Source organism: Ipomoea triloba, chromosome 1 (genome assembly GCF_003576645.1).
Source record: "Ipomoea triloba cultivar NCNSP0323 chromosome 1, ASM357664v1".
In the NCBI taxonomy this organism is placed as follows: domain Eukaryota; kingdom Viridiplantae; phylum Streptophyta; class Magnoliopsida; order Solanales; family Convolvulaceae; genus Ipomoea; species Ipomoea triloba.
The window spans coordinates 21,318,687-21,345,546 of NC_044916.1; the positions used below are offsets into that span (position 1 = coordinate 21,318,687).

General features: G+C 38.1%; 1 protein-coding gene across 1 annotated transcript; it reads right to left on the bottom strand.

Moving 5' to 3' along the window:
* Positions 1-2,741: 2,741 nt before the first annotated feature.
* On the bottom strand, positions 2,742-15,232 carry LOC116010397. Its single transcript, XM_031249793.1, has 6 exons — positions 15,121-15,232; positions 11,330-11,434; positions 9,259-9,654; positions 3,571-4,094; positions 3,401-3,467; positions 2,742-3,070 (listed from the first exon to the last, which is right to left on the bottom strand). Exons 1-6 carry the CDS (start codon positions 15,230-15,232, stop codon positions 2,766-2,768), a joined length of 1,509 nt encoding a protein of 502 aa, XP_031105653.1. The 3' UTR covers positions 2,742-2,765.
* Between the last annotated feature and the right edge of the window lie 11,628 nt (positions 15,233-26,860).

The window sequence follows — 26,860 nt, forward strand, 5'->3', positions numbered from 1 at the left end:
GGGGGGGGGGGGGGGGGGGGGGGGGGGGGGGGGGGGGGGGGGGGGGGGGGGGGGGGGGGGGGGGGGGGGGGGGGGGGGGGGGGGGGGGGGGGGGGGGGGGGGGGGGGGGGGGGGGGGGGGGGGGGGGGGGGGGGGGGGGGGGGGGGCAAAAAAGCCCGTCCTTTAGCGTACCTAAGTTTTCGAAACCAGCCCTTACCTAGATAGGGGCGGGACGGACCGGCGGGCTAAGCCCGTTTTGACGACTCTAGAGCATTAGTGCGCATAGAGAATTCACGTGTTTGTTTTCATATGACTCCTGCCATCTAACTCCAACTCCAACACATATCCTTCTAAGTCTACTTCTTTTGATTGCTCTTCTTCTGATTTTACTTCTTTCTGCTGCCCTTCTTTTGGGTAGTGTCCTTCCGGTAGAATTGGAAAGAATGACTCTGATTTACAACAGAAATTGGGTAGTGTCCTTCCGGTAGAATTGGAAAGAATGACTCTGATTTACAACAGAAAAATTGAGGGGTCTTCCGTCATCAAAATCTACAAATAATTTTTTGAGTAGTATCTGTTCATAGCTACTTTCTCAACCTACTGAAGCACAAAGAGTCAACAGTTGCATCCACTGAAGCTCGAACCCACTTCCATCATCCATGTGGGAGTGTGAACCGGGACACCGGATGCCACTAGACCACAAGGTCTTTGGCAATCTACAAATAATTATTCCTAACAAATTTAAAGTTTAATTCTTGGTTCCAAATTATTGATTGTTGAATAAAATCATGCTTGAATTGTATTTTGGCTAGCTAGCTACGATATTTAATGTTCTTCGATCTTGCACACTAGACTACATTGGTCTTGCCTTCAACACAATTTTAGGCTATTCTTTTGACTATTCAAACATTGTATATTTGTCTTCAGTATCTTCAAGCATCTACCTCAATTTCTGAATCATTGTCTCAAAATAGATACATATAACAATCAACTTTTGTCTTGTATGATAGAGATGTTAGAATGTTCTTTTTGTCAGTTGAGGATGATATAACATTCAAATAAGAAAACTTGACAAAGAGGTTTTGTTTTGGCTTCACTTCTCTGATGTTCTTTAGAGCTTTAATCTTCATCTTTTCTAAACTTGAGTTCACTAACTTCTTTGAATTTCACTAATTTTTACTGCATTGCTTTGTTGAAAGAGCTACACCATATGAGTACTTCATTGAACTTATGCTCTTATGAATTTGACATACAACTCTAAGAATTGTCTTTTCTAAATGTGTAAACTCTAAACTTGAGCTTTAACTGATCAAGGATCTTCTCTGATCTTCGTTGTAGATTAATAACTTACAGTCTATTAACCAAAAAACTATAAAATAAGAAATAAATTGAGGGTTCTAAAATCCTAATTAATATTACATGCATCAGCCTATACTCCATTTATGTTGTGTACCAATCAACTAAAGAGTGTTTGTATATACTCTCAGACACCTAGAAAACATATTTTCATTAAGCATTCAAAAACTATACACAACAGAGTTTGATACATTTAGCTACAAAAGATTACAGAACAAACTACAGTCAAGTCTTAAGCCAAAAGAGTTGTAAAAACAGATTAGGGTTGACCAACAAGTAGTCTGGCAAAAGATTCATTGAGAATTCCCTTCTGATAGTTCTTAAAAGCTTCATCTACAATTTCCAAAAAAAAAAAAAGCTTCATCTACGTTGTTCCCTGGAAGTATTCCATGGTTAAATCATCTTGGACATTCATCGTTGTCTCTGTCCTCTGATAATTTAGCCTTATCATTTATATGTTGCTGTAGTTGAGGATTCCTTTCAACTTTCTTCTCTCTTCCTTCACATCGTCCTGTTATGAACTGATCGTCACAGGCAGAAAAAAAGAGACAAAAAATAGAACAGAACTGCTTTGGATTTTCTTGAGGCCCCAGAACTCCCTAGTTCCCTTTGCTGGGATTAAATTTTCTGCTTACCTTCATTGAAATTAATACTCCTTTATATAGGCAGTACAAGGATTCCAAAACTGATCTAATTACCAAAACTAAATTAGGAAGCTTTCTAATACTCTAACTCTCTGAATTATGATATAGTAATAAACTAACAACTTTCTAAACTATAATATAGTAATGAAATAGGAATAAACTATAGTATTGTAATGAAATAGAACTCCTGCAACTTCCTAAATTACAGTTTCTCTGCTGATCTGTTTTTGCGAACGTAACCACGTCCCCAGAATGCATCATCGTCCACCCTGCATTTCTCAGCTTTCTGTAGTTCACTCAGCTTTTCCATGTAAACTTCATTAATGTAATTCAGTTCCAAGGCTTGTTGGATGTCATTAGTGTTCAGCCATCTGAGAGCAAAATGTTCTTCATTTTTCATCATGTATAAACATTTCACCAGTCCAGCAATAGGCATTAGTCTCCATTTCCTCCAAAACTTCACTCTCTTCAATTCTCCAAATAAAACTGAATTCTCATGAGCTACAACAGTTTCCTCATCATTTCTGAACATTCTGTCTGAAGAGAATGACATTTGTTTGTCATGTTGGACTTCTTCATTATTCAACTTTTGAGCCATCGGCTCATCTAACTGCAACTGTGTTTTAATACATCAAATGTCCACAGCTTTTGTGTGCAGTGTAGCTTCATTATCAACAACAGTTTGAGATTTACCATCTATGGTCATCTCATTAAATGCAGCACAAATATTCACCATCCTATCAAATACTTTTCCTCTCCGTATCCTGTGCAGAAACAATATAGGGCTTATCGTGAAGTCAATATCAGTATCAGGTGCATTTGGTTCTGCATAGCCATTCTTTGTCTCTTCCCCTCCGCATCATCTTTCCTAGGCTTGCCATGAGTTGTTCTCCTTTTCTTTGTCACCTTTGGATGAGCAGTCATTCTTTGTCTCTTCCACTTCACATCGTCTTTCCTAGGCTTGCCATGAGTTGTTCTCCTTTTCTTTGTCACCTTTGGTTGAGCAGTCATTCTTTGCCTCTTCCACTTCGCATCGTCTTTCCTAGGCTTGCCATGAGTTGTTCTCCTTTTCTTTGTCACCTTTGCTTGAGCTGCATGGATAGTTCTTGAATTATAAGAGTGCTTGATATATGTCTGTAGTGCACTTTTTGTTAAGCAACAAGTGCATTGCCATAATATTACAAGTCCTTTTTTTTTTGGATGACGAGGGAAACCCCACAACCCTTTCGAGTGTGAGTAAATCCCGCCTTGTGACCATAACCGGCAAAGGACCACAAGAAAGTAAACCAACCTAGGTTACTCATTGCTGACTGGCTCAAACCAAGGGGGCAAGGATTCAAACTCATGACCATGTAAGAGGTTTTAAGTTACAAGTGGGAAATTGTGAAACAGTGTGATGTTAGAACAGATATAGAAGTTACCAGTTAATACTTCTAACACAGACTCTTCCTTTTTCCACATATCTTCAAAGTTAGCTCCATTCTTAAGCTGGTTCCAATATCAGGTTGGTCAAGCTAGAGCTTTAGAAACAACTAATTTAAAAGAAAGAAAAAGTGAGAAGGCATTTACTTTACCCTCAATTATTAAATACCTTTGCCATCATTGATTCAATATGATGTAATAGCTGCCTTGCTTTCATATTGCTTGAGCCGTGCAAGATACTAATTGCAGAATTCAAAATCTTCTCAATCTCATCTCGAGAATCAATAGATTGGCAAATCTGTAGAAGTTCCATAACGTATGAAACAAGATCTGTCATAGAATCACAGCGGCGACAAAAATACACTGCATCCAAATCATAGCTTCTTCCTACTGTTCCAACCATATGCGCCTGAAGAGCACAGTCTATGTGAGCAATGTGCCCACAAATGCAACCATCAAGCAATATTGCTTTACATCTAATGTAACTATAGCTACCAAATGCTGAACTAATAGTAGTCTTAGAACAAAGAATACAGCAACAACTTCGGCAAAAACCAGGTTCACTGCAGCAAATGCCACAAAACATGTCTTCTGATGGAGGAGGATCAGATACTCCTGATAAACTGCTACACATGTTGTTGCCAGCCTTACAAGTGTGTGATAAACGAGAGTCAGCCTCCAAAAGTTCTGCTTCTACCAAAGATGGTGCAAACTCATTGTCAACAACCATAATATAGCAAATAAAAATAAATGAATGAATCAATCATATCGATTTAAGTTGATTCCTTTGTCAATTCTCTCTCTAGCTGTCTAGGGTTTTGGCTTCCTCCTAGGGTTTCTAGGGTTTTTCCTGTTTTCTTTACCTTTCTCCGTTCGTTTTTCGACGGTTTCTTTGTGTTTGATCTCTGTTTTCCTGTCTACTGGTTCCGGCATGGCAGCGCAGCAGACTACTGATGAAGTTGTAGGGCTCTCCGCAAGGTGGGCTGATATGGTGTTGGAGGACGAGGCTTTCGAGTTCGAACCGGTGGGCGACACTGTTGGGGTGACTGATTCCGACGAGACATGGGTGGTGGTAGGACGGTTCTTGACGTCAAAGCTTGTCAAGATTGAGTTCATGCGTCAGGTCATGGCATCTGTGTGGCAACCGGTGAAGGGGGTTCAAATCTCAGAACTACAGCCGAATCTCTTCATGTTCGTGTTTTTCCATGAATCTGACATGCATTATGTGCTTGAAGAGGGGCCGTGGTCGTTTGACAACAGCACATTGGTATGCCGGCAGGTGTGTGATGGTGCGTTGCCGGGAGAAATTGCGCTGAATACGGTTGACATGTGGATTCAGGTCCATGAACTCCCTGTCGGATATACTTCGGATACTGTTCTTGAACAAGTCGGAAATTTCCTTGGTTCTTTTATTCGGAGTGACGATAGGTTTGAGGGTGCAACATGGCGAACCTTCTATAGAATTCGTGTTGCTATTCCTGTTGATCGCCCGCTCAAACGACGTATGAAGCTGATCAAGAGGGACAAATCGTGGTGCTGGGTGTCTTTCAAATACGAGAGATTACATACATTCTGTTTCTTTTGCGGCATGCTCGGACATTCACATAAATTCTGCTTAGGGGCCAGAGAATCACCTTTGTCTGTTGATAGCTACCCGTTTGGTGTTGAGATGCGTGCTGGGGCTGGCAGGGGAGGTCCAAGAGCGGTTGGGGATCCTTGGTTAGTGCCTTTGACGGGGCCTTCTCGGACCAGTGAGGTGAGAGGTTCTGTTCCAGTTTGTGGTCGTGGAGGTGCTGTGACAGTAGGGGCAACTCCACCGCGTGACGCCAAGAGGGGTGTTGCGGTTGTTGCTAAACGCCGGCGTGAAACGGAGAGCCCGGGGGGTAGGCGGGCTGGAAGGAACGGTGGAGGTGATGTTGCCATGACCGATGTCTCAAAAAACTTGTTCAAGGCAGGTACTGGTTCCCAGTCCCGCCCATCATCATGAGTGTCTTAAGTTGGAACTGTCGTGGCTTGGGCAATCCAGGAACAGTTCGCGAAGCAGTGGACCTGGTGTCCAGTAAGAAGCCTGATTTTCTTTTTTTAATGGAAACCAAGGTTAGCCGGAGCCACGCTGAGCGGTTACGGGTTAAACTTGGCTTCGATGGTCTGTTTTATGTTGACAATGTTGGTTTGAGTGGTGGTTTAGCGTTGTTCTGGAGGAGGAATTACACGGCTAGGTTACTTTGTTTCTCCAGGAATCATATTGACGTGGAGGTATGTGTTGCTAGTTATCCATGCTGGCGAATGACATGCTTTTATGGTTTTCCAGAGCGTTCTAGAAGGAGAGAGTCGTGGGACTTGCTTCGGTCTCTGGCTACTTCGTCTGACTCGCCCTGGGTTGTTCTAGGGGATTTTAATGATCTACTGTTTCAGCACGAGAAGAGAGGTGGAAATACACATCCGGATGGTCTCCTACGCGGTTTTGGGGAGGCTATGGATGACTGTGGTTTGACTCAGCTCCCTTTGCGAGGTTATCAGTTTACTTGGGAAAGAGGTAAGGGGACTGTAGACTGGATGGAGGAGAGATTGGATAAGGTCCTAGCTAATGCGAATTGGAGAGATTTGTTGCAGGATGCCTACGTTGAGAACATCATTACTAGATCGTCTGACCATTCGACCTTGCTCTTGAGGTTGGATAATCATTTGTCTAGAAGCGGTGGTGTTCGCAGTAGTTTCAAGTTTGAGATGGCATGGTTACTTGATGAAGGGTGTAGGGAGGTGGTGGAGCATGCCTGGCAAGAGGGCAGGTCTGGTGGTCTGCTTAGTTGTTTACAGTCATGCGGGGAGAAGTTGCAGAGATGGGGTGGTGATCATTTTCATAATTTTGGGCTCCAGTTGAAGCAATTACGGAGGGCACAATTCATGCTGAGGGGACGGCGTGACCCTGAATCCTTGGCTGAATTCCAGCGCCTTGAGAGCCAACTAGCTCGTCTGGAAGCCCAGGAGGATACTTTCTGGCGACAACGGGCGAAGCAACACTGGTTGCGGGGGGCAGATGCCAATACAAAATTCTATCACAGGTACGCCTCTGCTCGTAAGAAGAAAAATTCCCTATCTAAATTGAAAAATGATGTGGGTGTGTGGGTTGAAGGGGAGTCCCTAAAGTCTGTTGTGTTGAATTATTATGAGAATATTTTCCAGTCTTCTGGGTCAACGTTAGATGAGTATATTTTCAAACGAGTCTCACAGTCGTTTTTCTATGAACCGTTTCTGGTGGGGGTCAGGGACTGATAGAAGGATTCATTGGAAGGCTTGGGATCGTTTATGTATACCCAAGAATTTTGGTGGCTTAGGCTTCAAGGATCTCCGTGCTTTCAATTTGGCTATGTTGGGCAAGCAGGCTTGGCGGTTTCTCACGAATCCCAATTCTCTTGTTGCAAGAATTTACAAGGCTAGGTACTACCCCAGGACCTCTTTCATTGATGCTGCTGTTGGGAATTGCCCTAGTTATTGTTGGCGTAGCATTATGGCTGCCCACAATTTAATCTGTGAAGGAGTGAGACGGAGAATTGAAAATGGGAAAACTACTCTCATTTGGGGCCATCCATGGCTCCCGGATGACCCAAGCCCTTTGGTACAAACACCCATGCCTGAGCAGCTTAATGGTTCTTTTGTGTCAGGTCTGATGGATGCGAGTAATAGTAATTGGGACATCCCTCTTCTGCACGATATTTTTACTCCTGAGGATGCCCTACGAATTAGCAGGATTCCTATATCTCCAGGTCATGAGGATTCGTGGTACTGGCAGGGAGACCCTAAGGGTTGTTATTCGGTAAAATGTGGATATAGAACCGTCCTGGGTAATTATACTAACCTGGAAGGTGATTTTGATAAGTGGCCTGCATTGTGGAAAATTAAAGTCCCCCCAAATGGAAAATCTTCCTATGGAGGGCCATTAGTGGCACTCTTCCGGTCACCACCAATTTGCTTTTAAAGAGGGTAGATGTTGACCCAGCATGCCCAAAGTGTGTTTTAGCTCATGAGTGTGTAATGCATGCATTAGTTACGTGTGTTTTCTCCCAGCATGTTTGGAATGAGTCCAATCTACCTACTCCACCTGTTGTTGGCAATTCTTTTAACACATGGTTCTCATCTGTTCTGCATGTGTGTACTGAAGGGGATGTTGGCAGGATCGTGGCATTGCTCTATTATCTGTGGAAGGCTCGAAACTCAGCCGTGTGGGAGGGATTTCTGCCATTGCATGCGAAGGTTCGGTCCTTGGCGGCTGCTGCTTTACATGCTTGGAGGGCAGTCCATGGCAGCCAGCAATCATCAACGGTAACCGCTACATCACCTCCCACAGCTCCAGATCAGTCCCAGCTGGCGGAATCAAGGTGCTTCTTTGACGCGGGCTTCTGCTCTTCATCTTTCAAAGCGGCGTTTGGTGCGGTCCTGGTCTCGGCAGGGGGGAGTTTTATCGCAGCCTGTGCAGGTCCACTGCCCAATTGTTCATCTCCATTAATGGCCGAGGCAATGGCAGCGAAGGAGGCACTCACGTGGCTGCGCGACAAGGGCATCTCTTCGGTGGCGGTTTACACAGATTTCTCCCAGCTCAGATCATCACTCTCATCGACCACTACAGTTCACTCACATGCAAGATTCGCCATTGACGCTTCTAGAGCATTGTTATCTACTTTTAATTCATGTGTTATTGGTCTAGTACCAAGATCAGCAAATGTCATAGCACATACTCTTGCGACTGCGGCCTATTCGCAGATTAGTACTCTGTACTGGGACACTCCCGCCAAACATTATTTCTGCTCTCTTTGATTAATCAAGATTCGTTCTTTGCTTTCAAAAAAAAAAACATAAATAAATGAAAATTTTAAAACCATGAGCATATATAGCATCATGGAAGTGATAAGAGTTAAATGTATAGCCATATAAAAGAATCACCAAAATATGGAAATAAGGGAAAGACATGAAACCTACGTGGCATAATCTGCAACTCTAGGTAAACAACTATTATAGCTCCTTCCAAGACATATTATGAATGGGAAACAAGAGTTTCATCATCTTTACAAGCTGATAGCTTGCAAAGGGTTGCCACCAGTGTCTAAATTGCTCAACTAATAACAAAATACAACTTTAGCTAGTATAGTGCATTCTAAAAATGACATTTATTTCCTCTGTTCTTATTTCTTGTCAACGAAGAACCACAAGGAATTCTATGGGAACTGAAATCAGTATAACGTAAATAGAGCAGAGAAAACATATTCTCTATTCTGAAAATATGTTGGGAACCTTGTTTAATAAAAGAGATTGGGACAGAAGAAGAAGCTAAAAGTACACCTAGTTTTACTCAGCAATCCTCTCAAGAACATTGTAAATGGAGCAAAGCAGCAATCTGTCTTTATACCAGCTCCTTGGTTTTACTACAAACCTAATAAGGTAGACTTTGCATGCAATTAAACATAAAAATAAATCTTACACCTAAATACCTTATGATCATTAAATATTATTCAACTCACTTAACACTAGTCCAAAACTGATTCACACTCTAAGCTTTGCAGAATTCCTCCTTTGACAAATTTAATTTAGATTTTCTCACTTGTTAGTTGTTACAGGTCTTGTAAGTGTCATGCAGGGATCCCCAAGTAATCCCAGATTTTTTTACTGAAAGGTTTGAATAAAATCTTACAAACCCAATGGTCTAATAATATTTGCATGAATTACACACAGGAAAAAATAATAAGCACTTTCAGTGTAAAATAAATATGGTGCACTGCAAGTATAATACTTGTTGATTTAAAAAATAAAAAATAAAAAAAGACCCTTAAATTGATAATGACAAAAAGGCTTCACTACAACTAACCTTTTGAATTGAACCACTTCAAGGGAATATTCCATCTGAATGATGCAAAGAAAGCATTCACATCTGTGCAAGGAAATGCTGACTGGACATATTGCTCAACTGAAAATTTGCTCTGAAAAGACTTTGGTTGTCCAGCTTTCACGAGACGTCTTGGTAGATACAGGTATCTATCCTTACTGTAGCCTGAACCTTTAACTCTTTTTCCCACCTTCCAACGCCACTTATCACCTAGGTTAGGCCAATCTTCAGGGGCATAAGGCAAGCCTTCACCTGAACCACCAGGAGACACTGGATAAAAGTGCAGTCCATCTTTTGTCTTCCTGGGAGTCCTGACATTTGTATCTGGACTGTCAAAGTCCATAGATCTACTCAGCTTACAATTAGCAGGTTTGTTAACTGCATGCAAAACAATGTAAACATTAACTTTTACTTGAACAAAAACAGCTAAAAATTTTATATTAGAGTTTGGAACATACATATATAGAAGTCAGGTATATGTCCTTGACTAATTAGAAAGAGAAAAAGGAGTTTGGCACTGTTGCAAGCAAAAGTTTGAAGTTTATTCAAACTGCACTAAAAATGAAAATTTCCTTTAGTGGATATCAGTAGTGTATAGTTAAATGCATCTAAACTAGCTTCCTCCAAAAAAGCTATGAAGGTCGTGGTTCTGCTTGAAGTACTGATTATTTTCATATTATCATATACCATTTTTTTTTTTTTACATTTTTAACAGGAAGAGTTCTGGAAGTTCTTTTTATGATAATTTCAAACGCCTAATATGTGTGACTGTGAGTAAAAAGTTAGTCCTTAAATTAACACAATTAGTTAACAATTAATTTCATTTTTCCAACTTTTCCCCATCAACAATACTCCGAACATAACAGATAAATTGGAAAGTGCATTAAGAAAAATAAAAAAAGCAAAAGAAGGGAATAAAAGTTTAAAGGCTGGGTAGGGCAAACTGTGCAGGAAATTATGTGGGAGTAAACCCCAAAAGAAACTCTGACCATGTTGGTATCTCAAAGTAACAAAAGTAAAGCGGTGAAAATTTTACTGTTAGAAATCCTAGTAGTGCATGTGAAAATTGAAATTACGACCTTCGAGATAGAAGTCCTCGACTTATTTGCACAACAATAAAATGGATATGCACCTACAGGAAGCGCTCTACAGTTCTACAGCTATCATGATTAAAGCACATAGCACCATGAACTCTAATAGCTAGACGCCATAAGTTTGATAGTTTAATCATTATAACCCATAACGTGCTGCAAGAACATCATTGCTAATAACTGCAGACTACTACAGAACCCAGTTACAGAGTTCCTCATAGGATTACACTAAGCCATTAAATCCTTAAACAGTACTGATTAAGTACAGATCCTTGTACTGTATTTAACTGATCGGCAATAAAAAAATATTCAAAACCCTCAGGCTCAAAGCAGTTACTAGAAAGCCTAGAATGTCTAGTTCTTCGCTTGTCCATGTTGATTTACCAGGATTTCCAACTTGTGAGTCCATTTTCTCCATCCTAGCTTAGATTCTAATATGACCATTTGGATAAATCCACAATGGTGCATTCCCAATCTATTGCTCCACAAAGAGTAACTTATAAATTTTAGAAAACTCGAATATTGGAGTTACATTGGCCATTATGGGCCAACAAATTGAGAAACATGCAACATCATCTTTTGGCAAAGATGAGTCTTGATTAAAGTAAAGGGGAAATAACGAAATAAAGAGTGGTTCCTGAGTAGACAACATGATTGATCTTGTTACAGTCTCAAGATGAGACATTAATGCCGCTTTCAGATAAAAGGGTTTTGCACAGTTGCACTAGAATTTAAAGAAAGCATACAACAATGCTCACACAAACAGAGATAAACGTACATAGTATCAGAGAGCATTCTCCTCAAGAGAACAATGTTCTCAAACCTAATAGGAATCTCAGTTTGATGATGATCGGAACTGGAAATCCATATGGAAATAAACTCAGAATGAAATGCTAATGAAATCATTCGCAAATACGTATGTGTGTGTGTAGTTGTATATGCAAGAAAAGAGAGGTATATACCTTGGATGCAGGATAACGCAGTGGCAGGGATGCTGTGAGAGTGCCAATTCCAAATTTCCAATTCAGAAAACCTCTGGAAGAAGAGCTGCAATGAGTAACCACTTGCTTCAAACGCATGTATTTAAATTATTAGAGCAAATACCAATTTTGGTTCCACGAGTATTAACAAAATGACAGTTTTGGTGTATGTGTTTTATTTCTATCAATTTTCATCCACGATTATTATTTTAGTGTCAATTTTCATCCACGACTATTGTTTTAGTGCCAAATTTCATCCCCGGTCATCTATATGTTTAAAACGTGCCCAAATCTAAAAATTTTAAGGGTATTTTTGTCTTTTTTCAATTTAATATCTCAATTTAAGCATGAATAAATGGATTTAAGTTTAGGATTGATCACAAATTGCAGTTCTCCTCCTCATCTTACCTTACTTTGAGGAGGAAAACTGTGAATTGTGATCGATCTTAGGACTTAAATCACTTTATTCATGCTTAAATTGTGATCTTAATTTGGAAGTGACAAAAATATCCTTAAAGATTTTAGATTTCGGTACTTTTTAAACGGATGGGTGATTGGCGCGATGAATTTTGACACTAAAACAATAGTCATGGATGAAAATTGGTACTAAAACAATAGTTGTGGATGTAAATTGGTAGAAATTAAACATGTGGACCAAAATTGTCATTTTGTTAATACTCGTGGGACTAAAATTGGTATTTGCTCTAAATTATTATGTCTAATGTCATATGCTTGTGTGTGGGACCGTCTTACGAATAAGATTGTCCTTATCTCTGCACTACTCTCTCATTTTTTAAAATTTTATATCACCAAATTTTCAAGTCTTTTATGATTTTTTCTACATATATACAATACTCTCTTATTTTTAAAAAAATCTCACTTTCACATCACAGCAAAAGAAAATAAATAAATAATTAAAAATAAAAATAATAAATAATAAATAAATAAATAAAAGTACAAAAGGCAGCCACAACCTTTTGTCAAGTTTAGCAAATTTGTTGTAGTAGCAAGTTTGCTAATCATGTCATCATATAAAAAAAATTATTTTTCACTGTGCCACATCATCTAACAAGAGCAAAATTAGTTGGGATAATGACAACATAAGAAAGATTAATAAAGTGTTTGGTAAAAATGTAATAATTTTAGAGAAAAATATAATATTATTACATTTTGATTTTGCCAACTATAATGTAGTATTATGACTAACTACTATTCGTTAGACGGTCTCTAAAAGAGTCATCCATATCATTTGTTTTGTTGACCTATTTGTATCTCATTTCATTCAGTTTTTCACCATTGCCTACATTCTTCATGGTAAAACTATCGAAACATAATTTCTTCTTCATTTTTCATCTAGCTTCCAAGTTTCTTTTTCACAATCGTGAGTTTTCTTCACAACCTCAGCGTTTATTTGGGACATTCTTTCTCAACACTTAGATATTGGCTTTTTGTTTGCCCATTATTAGTACTTATTTACCCATTTTAGGGTCATTTTTGTTGACCCATTTTATCATATTTCACTCAATTTTTTCACCGTTACCTACATTCTTCATGGTGGAACTGTCGATGCACGATTTCTTCTTCATTTTTCATCTAGCTTCCAAAATTCTTCCAAAATGCTTATGATGAAACCTTAATATTCAAGTCTGTTGTGTCTATCTCAATATAGACCTTCAACCTTGTCAAGTTTATCGAAACATAGACATTTTAACCATGTCAGGTTTATCTCAATATAGACCTTTAACTCTGTCAAGTCTATCTCAATATAGACATTTAACTCTGTCAAGTCTATCTCAATATAGACATTTAACTCTGTCAAGTCTATCTCAGTATAGATATTTAACTCTGTCAAGTCTATCTCAATATAGACCACCTTTAAAGGCTACAGAGTAGTTAAAGACATAAATATGATAGTTCAGTAATAACATCATGCTTCTCATATATTTTTACTCAATTGGACATCCGGATGCCAATGAGTGCTCTAGAAAGATAGCTCATTATCTTTTAGAAAGGTGGTTAACCTTTTTTCCCTTAAGTAAGTGATTTCTTTAAGCCTATCTCAATATAGACTACCCAAATTAGGGTGTGAAATAATTAAGAGTATTTTGTGCTCACTCTCTCAATTATTAAGCGGTGAAGTCATCAAGTCCATCTCAATAGGACCACCCATCTCATAGGGTTATAAATAAATTCATTAATAGTTGTAGCTCAACCTCACTAGTACATAGATCATTAGAATGACCAATTAGTGTACTACTTTGTTATTCTTTCCATGGCTTCGTTTGACCACACAAGTGGGATCCACCATGAATTCATCACCTCTTGGAATTTAAGTCATTCCATCAACAATTCAACGACTAATCTCATAATTAGTCTTCACTATTAACATAAATTGATCAACTCCATCAAACTTACGTACACTTTGACGAGTATTTTATTTACTCATAAATAATACCCTAGAGATTTTCATGTTTAACATGAAACATTATCTTTTACCATTACTTTCTGTAAAGTTCGAAACATATAGAAAGGAAATATAAAGAGCTGTTTACCCCCACAATGCAGCGATTACAAGTATTCTTCTCAAAAGTACTTGATATTTTACTCAGATTGATCTTTGGTGCCCAACATTGGCTCCTGAGCAGATCGACCTATGCAATCTTTATAGCAACCCTGCACTTGGTTAATACACTCTCAACAGTGGAATATATTTCAACCAAATTAGTTACCTTAAACCACTAAGGTTTCACTATATAAAGGAATCCTGGATCTTCAGGATCTCCCAATTAATATTTTAAATCATATATACAAATACTCATTACCAGTAAGCCACGAAGATAATATTGTTTGCATGTTGCATGTTGCTTCAAATTGAACAACATAATCATAAATTTCACATACTTTCTTGAAAAGAAGATCTCATACTCAAAGATTATATGCAAACTGGCATTTATTAGAGAAGGGTTTATCTACATAAATTTCATCAAGATGAAATTCAACTTCTATAACTTTAGCATTCAAAGTTATGTTATTTCAACTTCACAATTTTCCCTTCACCACCTAACTCATATATAGCATTAGTATAATGCAAATCAGTACACATTTAAATTTATTCTCATAGTACCCTTTTGTTAATAAAAGGTAGTTTAAATCAACTTAAGCAATGCCTATTACAAAGCTTTGATAGCATGTAAAAGCCAATCTCATTTCAGGTGAGGGTCAAGTAGCACTTCAACTAGCCTGCATGACCAACACCCTACTTCTTAAAAACTCCCAGGTCGAGTGGTGAAACTGAAGTTTACTTAAAAACCACCTTCCTAGTCAGAGTATTCAATAATAATGACATTTCCATGCTCCCAATACAAGGTGAAAAGCTTTTGATATATGCTTATCATGTTTGACAAACACTCTCAGTACACAATTCAAATATTTCAAACTATGTGACTATATCTCATTAAGCAGTTCATATTTCTTTGTGCAAACCACTATTAATTGTGTCTATTAATATGCAACAACGTCATTAGCATTCAACACATTGAAATGACAAGCACTAATAGGCATTCAAAATTTACACAACTCAACTAGTATTTAGTACTAATACTATCCCATTTCATGCGAGCTTTTAGAGGCTAGATAGAGGCTAGAGCAAAAAAGAACTACTCAAAATAACTACTAATCAAGGGAATGCTATACTAATCTTGCTCCGTCAGATTGACCTCTGTGAATTTTACCCTTGCAATGATAGCACTGGGATGCTCAGTGTCCATGCTTACCGCACACGAAATAGCATCCTTTGATTTTCTTAACTTTTCCACTCCTTTTGTTGTTGTTGTGACTGACACTTTGACTTCCAGCATCATTGGCACCATACTTTTCTAACAACATTTTCCAAATAACTTTTGCCGAGTCTTGTTTGACATAAATGTCAAACAATTTGTCTCTCATTTGTGACAAAAGGTATCCTCTAGCTGCCTTATTGTCATCTGTAAATTGTTTCAGAGTTACACCCGGTTGTTAGCCAGGAGTATAATCTGGTTCAGGACTAATAATCTCTCTTGTTTCTTGAAATGGGAACCTTAGCGGAGCAGGTTCGGGTGGATCACAAAACAACACATAAACTAGTTTCAGTTGTTCGATGAGTATCAACATTCTTTGAGCCCACCGACTGTAATTATTTCCATCGAGGGCGGTTATTTTGGATAAATCGGGTATGACAAAGGGAGCCATCGTACCGAAAGGTTGACTATTGTCGAATAACGCTTTTAACTGTTGGGAAATAGGCAACGTCAACTTAGCCTGATACTCTTTAGGAAACGAGAACAACTAAAGCAAAATAGGATGTCTGTGCCGTGTTATAATAACACTGCCTTAAAAGCGTTATTTGCCCGGTAACAGTGTAGTTAAGGATCCCGGCACGCTTCCGATAGGTTACACAGACTAGCTGAGCTAAGCTTACACCAACTATAGCCCAGGCGAACCGCCTCACTTGCTCAGACACTAGGATAGAAGAATTAAAAAGGAAGGAAAGAGATTGTTTGGTGTGTTCCAAATGGGAAGGGGGGGGGGGTGGCTACATATATAGTAATAGAAATAACCACGCACCCTTACCAGCCATAAGAAACAAGCGCACAAATAGCAAGGATGAAGGAAATGTCGACACATGTCCCATAACCCCTTTAATTGTGCTGCTACTTTGAATGATATCCAACACAAACATATATAATTACGGAGGATTAGGATTAGGATGAAATAATATATATGTTCAATTATATTATTAAATAATATATAAGTAAATTAATTAGTAATTATATCTCCTAATATAAGGGTTAGTACGTACAGTACATATATTCCTACCAACAAATATTAATATATTTAATTAGGATGCCATTGTATATATATTAGGATTACTCAAATTGGGAAAATATTAGACTCAATATAATATTCATAAGATAATATGAATTAGGAAACTATAATATCTTTAAAATAATATTAATAAAATACCCTCAAAATAATTTTGGGTCACATAATATATAATAATAATAAATTCACATAATTATGAACCATATAGTAAAATAACCGGGTATAACATTTTCCAATTTTATATTGTGAATGCATTACCTTAGTTACCCTTATTTTACAGTACGCTCCTAATTAGTACATGCTAGTTCTCTAAATCTGAGCCGTCAAAACCCTCTAATCCTACGAACTCATTTTGTCCACACTATTTATTTTAAGGGTGTTTGCATGTGAATGCAAGCCTATATATATATAATTGTGTTCTGGTGCAGTAGGCTGTCCAGGTGCGGCAATGCGGGTGGATCTGCGCCGTTTGTTTTAATTTTGAAATTTGATCTCAGTCGTTGATCTTTAATATGGAGGTAAAGCTATTTTGTTTGAATTTCGCGCACTGAGGGCTAAATTAGTAAAAGCAAAAAAATTAAAAAAAAACATACGTTCTTACTCTCATATTCTCCATGTCTCCTCAATAGTTTGCGTTTCATCTTCTGCAATCGACGAATTTCGTAGAACAAAGCAATCGGAGCAAGCACAACATTGGCGTCTGAAAAGAATGTACACTAACCAAACCAAACTCAGCAACTGACAGCGACTGTAAAAGGTAAATTTCATCAATTTTTGAAGTGATTAGACTAGGGTTTAAGATTAATTAGATTTCATATTAAAACCTTAGGTGCGTACTTAAAAGTTGTAGATGCATAGATGAATAGTTTAAGGTGCGTGGGTTAACCTATCACTTGCATTCGAGTGCGAAGTGTGAAATCACACAGTAATGTGCGTGTTGTAACGCTTGAGGTGCGTACTTAAACCTCTATATGTTGACGCTGTACAAAAATTTAACACAGCTCAACGAGAAGGTATATATTCAAGCAATGGGGTTTGGGAGGTTTTTGGAGTTGCAAACTAAAGTGTTCCCAACAGAATTGTCATATGCATTGCTTAACAATTATAGCCCCATGAATTTCAAGTTGACACTAAAGGATGGGCTCATGGTTGAAATAACTAAAGATGATGTATCAGCTATTCTCGGCTTCTCCCGGGGAACAGTTGAGATTGAAAGGAAGAAGAAGAAGAGGGCTGTGAGTGCTCCTCTAAGCATAGGATTTAAAGAAAAATTACAGGCAAAGGATGGAGAAAAACTCTTGTATCTTGCGTTGATCGAGGCAATGTTGGACCGCAAAAATGGCGGTGTGTGGTTCAAAAGACTCTTCATAGTACTTATATGTTCAATGTTCATAGAGAGTTCATAGAATGGAACTGTTGGGACACGTGCGCTATATTATTTGGACGATGTGTCTAGCATTTGGTGACAATGTGTTTCGTGTGGTGCTAACAATTGATCAAAAGATAGTGTGTTTGGGGTTGGCCCGGGTATTATCGTCTCACAAGGAGGTCAAAGTGGAGGCCTTGCTTGGCTTTTAGTTTAGTGAATGCATTGTGTGCATTGGAGTTACCCAGTCACGAACACACATTAAAATCAAATTGTTGATAAAGTTTTAACAAACAAATGCAAAAAATCAAATGAATCAAATCAATTAAAAGAAACTAGGGAATGAATTGTGCTCAATCATGATGCTTCCTCGTGTGACATTTGGACAGGAGGATTGGCTTGTGAGGTTGGTTATACTCAGGTGATTAGCAAGTACTTTTCTCCATTTGGTCTACTAAGAACTTCCTAGCTTTGGAGTGCCTTTAGGCAACCAAGAGGCATAGAGCCATTTTCACAAACACATTGCCTACATTACCTACCTATCAATCCTATTTAATATCTATATAGGAAATCACAATTGATTGAAGCTCACAACAAGACTATCAATATCTTGCGTAGCTTATTACCTTAGATTATTCAAGAGTTGGTCAATACTCATAGAGCATATACAATTCATCAATTATGAACAAGAACAATCAATCCAACTCAAACAATCCAATCTCCACAATAAGAATTATAGATCTACACTTAGCATCATGATCTCTCACAATTCAATCCCTATTAGAGATTTACCTACTCATAACTAGCAATTGAAACCAAAAAGATCTAAAATCATAAATTAGAATTGAAATAGAGATCTAAAATTGAAACAAAACTAAAGATAGAAATGTAGATTACCTAATCAAGATCAAATCTAGGTAGAATCCAACTCAAAGCTTGAAAGTAGATTATCTTCACAAAACTTGAAAGCAAAATGTAATTGTTTCTCTCTACAACCTAGGATTTAGCTCTCCCTTCTCTCTACAACTTCTAAGTGATAAAAATGTAATATAAAAAAATTTCCTTAAATAGCTTCTCCAAAATTGCCCTAGGCTTTTAATTTCCAGATTGACTCGTCCATGCACAAGTCCACGCGTGGACACAGGTGTGGATCGTCTCTGGACTTTTTCCACGCCTTGTCCACGAGTGGAGCAGTCCTCCAAGCAGTGTTCCAAAAATCGCGCCTAGGCGCCGACTAGGCGCTTGGTGGCCCCCGGCCACGTCGAGGAAGGCCGAAATCGGACTCCTCCGCGGCCGAGCGCCTGGGCCGCCTAGGCCACCGGCCGGCTGTTTTTTTTTTTTTTTTATAAATTTTAAATCTTCAACATTTAAACTATTAATGTTATAATGTATTAACTAATAATCTAATATTCTAATAAGTAATAACTAAATTAAACTAATACGTAATGTACTAATAATTAATAAGTAATAACTAATAATTAAATAAGTATTCACTATTAAAGTGTAAAGACTTACAATATTAAACACTTTACAATTATTAACACTTAAAATATTTTAATTTTTTTTTAGATTAAAAAAAAATAAAAACTAGGCACCTAGAGGGCGCATAGCGATTTTTGCAACCTTGCCTCCAAGCCTTATGGACTTTTGTTATAATAATAATAATATTAAAATATTAAACCAAGTCTATCAGCAATAAACATGCTTATGTGAGGTGTGTGTTACGTGGGTTCATGGAGCAAAATGTGGAGAGCAGTGCATCATTAGTGATTCGACTTCCTATATTTTAGCATTTCCTTGTTAATTTGTTATAACCCTTACACTATAAATAGGCATTGTAATTAATGTTGAATCATCAATTAAAAAGTATTCCTTTCTATTTCTATTCTCCTTCTCTCAATTATATATATATATATATATATATATATATATATATATATATATATATATATATATATTTTTAGATATATTATATTTAATATATCTACATTTGGTATCAGAGCCTGTCAACCTTCCAACCCCGAGATATTGTCCGTAGTGAAATATGACCACAAATTTCAATATTGTATGGTCGGGTCCGAAATTAGATGGGAAACTCGATTATAATTATTGGAAAATTATGATGACCACACATTTGAAAGCCCAGAATCTTTGGAGCTTTGTTGATCCCGGTTTACAAGAAGGAGCTGATGCAGCTGCTATACGGCGAGATCAATTAGCCTGGGGACAGATTTACCAAGGTGTTGATTACTTAATTTTTAGGCAATTAGCTCGTGCTCAAACAGAAAAGCAAGCTTGGGACATCTTAAAGGTGTCACACAAAGGAGTTGATCGGGCATAAAAGTCTAAGTTGCAGTCGTTGAGAAGGTTGTACGATCATTGTGAGATGACCTCTACAGAAACAGTAGATACGTATTTCACTCGTCTTATTGATCAGGTGAATAAGATGAGGTTATATGGAGATACTATTGAAGATGGTGCAGTGGTTGAAAAGGTTTTTCGAACTATGCCGATGAAATATGACCATGTGGTGGCTTCAATAACAGAGTCACACAAAATCGGGCTCTTATCAGTTGCAGAGCTGAAAGGTATGATAGAAAGTCATATTGACAAGAATGAGTCAAAATCGGAACCACTTGCAGAAGAAGCTTTGAAGAGCCAAGTCACCCTGAATATGACTGGCCCTAATCAAAGAGGTGGAGGATCTGGTAGAGGTCGCGGAAGAGGAAGAGGAGGATTTAGAGGAATAGGACGTGGTAACTCCAATCAAAGAGAAAGACGTGGTAACTCCAACCAAGGAAGAGGTGGAGGTAATACCAAACAAGGAAAATTTCCATTTCATTACTACAATTGTGGCAAGCATGGGCACAAGATTGCAGATTGCTGGTACAATGAGGACAATCGTGGAAATCAAGCAAACATTGCTGAAAAGTCCGGTGAGAGTTCTGAAACCTTACTTTTGGCCAGTAATAGTTTTTTTGCTGATGAAAACATATGGTTCTTGGATACTGGGTGTAGTAACCATATGTGTGGGAAGAAAGAGTTGTTTTCCGAACTAGATGAATCAATCCGGTCTGAAGTGACATTTGGCAATAAGTCAAAAGTGCCCATTTTCGGAAAAGGTAAAATCTCTATTCAGTTGAAGGATGGTACTCACAATTTTATATCTGATGTGTTCTATGTTCCTGAACTGCACCAAAATTTGTTGAGTATGGGGCAGTTGTCAGAAAAAGGATATAAGATAAATATTACTCAGGGGTGTTGTACCATTGTCGATGCTAAATGAGTTTTGATTGCAAAGGTAAATATGTCCCAAAACTGACTATTTCCTTTGAAAATCAATCATGCACTTCTTGCTTGCTTGCTTTAATTCTGATATTTGTGATGATAATTGGTTATGGCATATGCGATTTGGACATTTCCATTTCTCTGGATTAAACTATCTAACGAAAAAGGAGCTTGTTTCTGATTTACCTGTTGTAAATGTCCCTGATCGTATTTGTGAGATTTGTTTGATTGGGAAGAAGCATAGAGATCTCTTCCCCGTGGGCAATGTTGCAAAAATCCCGCCTAGGCGCTAGGCGCTGGTCGACCGCCTAGCGTATCACATTAAATGGTTGTCTAGGCGGCTGGCCGGCTAGGCGACCGCCTAAGCTCCGCCTAGGCTGCCAAAGCACCGCCTAGGCCGCTTAGGCGCTGACCGCCTAGGCCGCTTAGGCGCTGACCGCCTAGGCGTCGACTAGACCGACTAGGCACCGACTAAGTCTTCTAGTCGGTCGATTAACTATTGTTCTTTTTTTTTTAATGGGTTATTTCATTCAAAACAACATCTTTTTAAGCGAAATAATCCTAAATTGTACAAACTTTAGATATTTTTTAGGTTAATATTTAATATTTTAGTATTAGCTATTAAAGTATTATATAATTTATAATTATTAGTCTTTAAAAAATTAAAAATACTTAAACAAATTTTTAAAAAATAAAAAATAAAATAAAAAAATATACGGACGCCTAGGTGCCGATTAATCCCCGGCTAGGCGTCTTAGGCGCTAGGCTCTCCCCAAGCGCCTAGCGATTTTTTCAACCATGCCCGTGGGCAAGTCAAGGAGAGCCGCAAAACAATTGGAAATTATTCATTCAGACCTATGTTCATTGGAGGTTCCCTCACATGGAGGTTGTAAGTACTTTGTTACTTTCATTGATGATTTCAGTAGGAAAACATGGGTTTACTTTCTAAAGCAAAAGTCTGATGCATGTGATGTTTTCAAACAATTTAAGACTTTTGTTGAAAAGCAGAGTGGTTATGAAATTAAAATCTTGAGAACTGATAGAGGTACAAAATATATTGCTTGTGATGATTTTTTGAAGGAGAAGGGTATTCAGCACCAGATGACAACTAGATACACTCCACAACAAAATGGAGTGGTTGAGAGGAAGAATAGATCTACATGGATATGGTGAGGTGCATGTTGAACTCTAAAATCTGCCTAAGCCTTTTTGGGTAGAAGCTGTTGCTTGTGCTGTCTATGTATTGAACATGTATCCAACTAACAGTGCCCGTGATAAAACACATGAAGAAGTTTAGAGTGGAAGAAAACCCTCTATAAGAATCTCAAGGTTTTTGGATGTTTGGCATATGCACATGTGCCAGATCAATTGAGAAAGAAGTTGGATGATAAAGGTGAGAAGTATATATTCATTAGTTATAGTGACGCTTCAAAGGCTTATAAACTATACAATCCTGAAACTAAAAAGGTTGTTGTAAGTCGTGATGTCACTTTTGATGAATATAGTGCCTAGGATTGGTCAGCTAAAGATGAAAGGTTAGTTGTTGTTCCTGTTGTCGAAAATATTGTTGATGAGCAACCAATTCCAGATAATGTTAGTCTCCTTCGCAACCAAGGTCATCTATTCGACGATCTCAACGCGAGCGTCAATTACCAGCTCGCTTGTAGGATTATGTTGTGGGTCATGATAAAGACCTGTCTGATGAAGAGATTGTTCAATTTGCTCTTTTTGCAAATTGTGACCCTCTATCCTTTGAGGAGGCTGATACAGGAACTCATTGGCTTAAGGCGATGGATGAGGAGATTCATGCCATTGAAAAGAATGGTACCTGGGAGTTAACAGATTTACCTCCTGGAAAGAAGCCAATTGGAGTAAAGTGGGTCTACCGAACCAAATGCAAGTCAAATGGAGAAATTGACCGTTTTAAAGCACGGTTGGTAGCAAAGGGCTACTGATGAGCACAAATGATGAGTGTAAAAAGGGTGTAATGTCGTTCCGCTGAGGATTGGGGCTATGGCACATAATTGTGTGAATTACCAGGCACTAGAGTATATGAATTAATAGAATCCAAGCAACAAAGACTGAATGGTGTAAAAGAAAGCAATTGATTAAGGTGTAAACTATATGATAAAAGTATGGGCCAGATTAGGGGATTGTAACCTTGATGTTCTAACAAACTCAGGATTAGGAGAGAATAATTAATCAAGGGATATATGAGCAATGCACAAAAGAATTCTACTCAGCTACTTTCGTAATCAATAAGAGAATTAGGCTAAGATTGCCCCACTGTCGTGATGCATCAATCATAACCTTAAGCACCTAAGCATTGTAAGCCCCCAAAATTACCTCTACTTTCATAGCAGGAAAATTAGGTTGAAATTGGTAAGGCTCGAGGTCTCCATCCAACTGTCGTTGTAATGAATCCCTCTCCTAGACTAGCAATTAATTCTGGCCACAAACCAATAACTAGTGCAAAGAAATCCCCAAATCAACATAAACCCTAGGTAAAAGATTCAATCCCTTTATGCAATTAATTACCAATTGAACATCAAGATTAACAATGGATCCCTAATCCAAACCCATAAACGAACTACTCCCGCATGATGGGAGTAAACAAAACAAAGCAATAATTAATAACCATAAACATTACAAGAAAGTAATAAAGGAATAAGAGAACTTAACTGATAAAGAACAAATCCAATCTTCAATCTTTGATTCCAATCTTGAAATTAACTAATCTAATGTGAAACTAATCTAAACTATGCTAGGGAAATATAAACTAAAAGCTAGGGTTCAGAACTCTGTAAGGGAACCTCCTTTAATTATAGAGAATAAGTAGAATATATAGGAGATAGATGGGCCTTGGCCCATTAGGCAACTTCTAATCCTTTTCCCATTTATATTCTTGTTTCCTTTCTTCCTTGTAATTCCCTTTTCTTCCAGAACTTGTCCAAAATGCTCCAAAATTCCTCCTTTGTAGTTCCTTGTAGATAATTCAACACTTGGACAATATAACACACAAACAATTCCCAATTTCACTAGGATACAGAAAATAACCTTCAAAACAACTAGAATAAGGGGTGAATAATTGTACAAAATAGCAGATATCAGCTACAAGCAGAAACCAGGTATTGATTATTTTGAGGTTTTTGTTCCAGTAAGTAGACTTGATACAGTTTGAATGGTTATTTCTATTGCTGCTCAAAATGATTCGAAATTATATCAAATGGATGTCAAGTTTTTTTTTTTTTTTTGAATGGTTTTCTTGAAGAAGAAATATATGTTGAGCAACCTGCAGGATTTGTGAAGAAAGGGGAGGAACATAAAGTGTACATGTTGAGAAAAGCTTTATATGGCTTAAAGCAGGCGCCTAAGGCGTGGTATGGTTGCATTGACTCATATTTTATTGAAAGTGATTTTACGAGATGTCCTCATGAACATACTTTGTATTTCAAATGCACTGATTATGGTGATGTTGTTATAATCTGTCTGTATGTTGATGATTTGGTTTTTACTGGAAATAACTTGAAGCTAATCTCAGAATTCAGGGAGACACTCATTAAGAGATTTGAAATGACTGATATGGGCCTTATGTGTTACTTTCTTGGCCTTGAGGTTGTTCAGATGGATGGTGGAATCTTTATTTCACAAAAGAAGTATGCAGCTGATATCTTGAAAAAGTTCAAAATAGAAAACTCCAAACCAGTTTCAACTCTAGTAGCTGAAAAGTTAAAGGTGTCCAAAGAAATGGAAATGTTTCTAACATGGACATGGGATTACAACTTATCACACTTTAGTAATAGATAGCAGTTTATGTTTCTAACATCATTTATTTGATTTCAAGTCTTTTACGTTGATCGCATTGTGCTATTCAAGCGTCATGTTCCTATGGCGTTTCCAGCATTTATAGGTTGGACATATGATCTTTTGAAGGATCGACAAAATGAAGAGCTTGATAATGGTGGTTTTTGTTAGGGCCGAATTGAGGCTCGTTATGTGCATACAACAGTTTTTTCGGCACCAGCAGCCGGTGATGTCCAAGGACCATCTACATTGGATCCCGAGGTTCAATCGCAGTGTCAAGCATCTCCCCTGGTTGAGCCAGAGTGTCTAGCATCTTCAAATGTCCAAACTGGGCCAGTCGATGAGTTGCAAGTGTGGTCTTTAATCTTTAAGTTTTAATTTAAATACACACACTTTACTGTGTAGAAATACGAACCGTAAGTGTTATTAACATGACTTTAACATTTAAAACCACACTCCCTAAATATTTGCATTGGTAATTGTCAACTTCACTCACCTTAAGGGTTATAACTATGCACCTTAAGGTTTCAGTATACGCACCTTATGCTTTAAAACAATGCACATAATGATTGACTGTATTTATTGTCAATTTTATGCACATTTAGCTTTTAAAGTACACAGCTTAAGGTCTATCTTTATGCACCTTAAGCTTTATTAACACGCACCTTAAGTTTGAAAAGCACTTTCAGTTTAATATGTTTTTAATTTTTTTTGTACTTAGGCATACATCCATGATTTCACAGAGAGTTTGCATGCATTTGGGGTTAACATGTTAAAGATAATTGATCCCTCCAATGATTGTAGACAATGACCATGTGAAGTCATTGTAGTCGTTGGCACAGAAGATGCTAGGCGCTGGGAATGAGGTGGTGCAACCACCTCTATCACAAGAAGATCATTAATCAATGGACATCCAAGACTCTTTTTGGGGAAAAGCAGAAAATCATGCTGCCATTGATCTTTCCATTCAAAGGAGGCTGGATTACATCAAGGAGGTATCTGACATACCAAGTTCCAGCCTTGAGTTCACTCCAACTCCTCCAGATGGTCAGAAATCCCGTTGGGATGATGTCGCAAATATTGCTGCACATTACACTCTCCAAGAGGAGGATCAACAGCCGGTTGAATGATGTCACCAAGATGTTGTTGCCAATAAGAACAACAAAGGAAAAGCTATTGCATTAGAAGTTGAAATACCTACCCTAATGCAACAACAATTTCAAAGTAGCAAGCCAGGAGATGTTGAATATGTAAAACAACAGCAGGTTGCAACCACAATAGCTCAACTGTCTAGTGCTACTGAACCAACAACAACCACAGGTGAGCAACAGGCTGATGTTGAACTACCTTTGCCACTTCAAGTTTCTAATGATCAAGTAGTACAAGTGGCAGCAGCCCAAGCACAACAGCAAACTGCATCTATCAAGGACATTGCGGTTGTAGCAACAATAGCTCAACTGTGTAGTGTTGCTAAACCAGCAATAACCACAGGTGAGCAGCAGGCTGATGTTGAAGTACCTTTTCCACTTCAAGTTTCTACTAAGCAGGTAGTAGAATCAACAGCAGCCCTAGTACAATAACAAACTGTGTAAATCAATAACACTGGGCTGAAGTGGATACCAAAGTGCAACAATCTTCTTGCTCAAGCACAGCATTAGTAGCCCTTCTACAGAGGCAGTCTTCTCACTCTAGCAAGGACAGCGAAGTTGCAGTTCATAAAAAGTACGAGTTACGTAAGGCTGCAACAGCTCAAGGACATAATGAAGCGGCACGGAGAGAAGTAAAGATGCCCGAACCAAAGAAGTCTCCATATCTTTCAAGAACAATGAGTGTATATCAACAACTCACACCCATTGAGAAGGGTTGTCAACGTTGGATTCTTTAAAGTGGTGATGTGGATGAGTAAGTTTTACTTAAATTGCCTATTTGGTTTATGGTAGATGTAGTTGTTAAGTGCGCAGTTTATTATTTTATCTTATACATTTAACTGAAAATTGTAGGTTTGAGATTGTTTTTAAATGTGGGGAGAAATCATTGATGATCATGTAGCTGGTGTGTTTGAAGGTGAATTAGTATGCGGTTTGTAGTGTTCTTGATTTTTGGTCCTTGATTTTAAATCACATGGAGAAGTACAAATATGCCACATCTCCTTTGAGATTTTTTTTTTTTTTCACAACAAAAGTTGTTGTAACTTG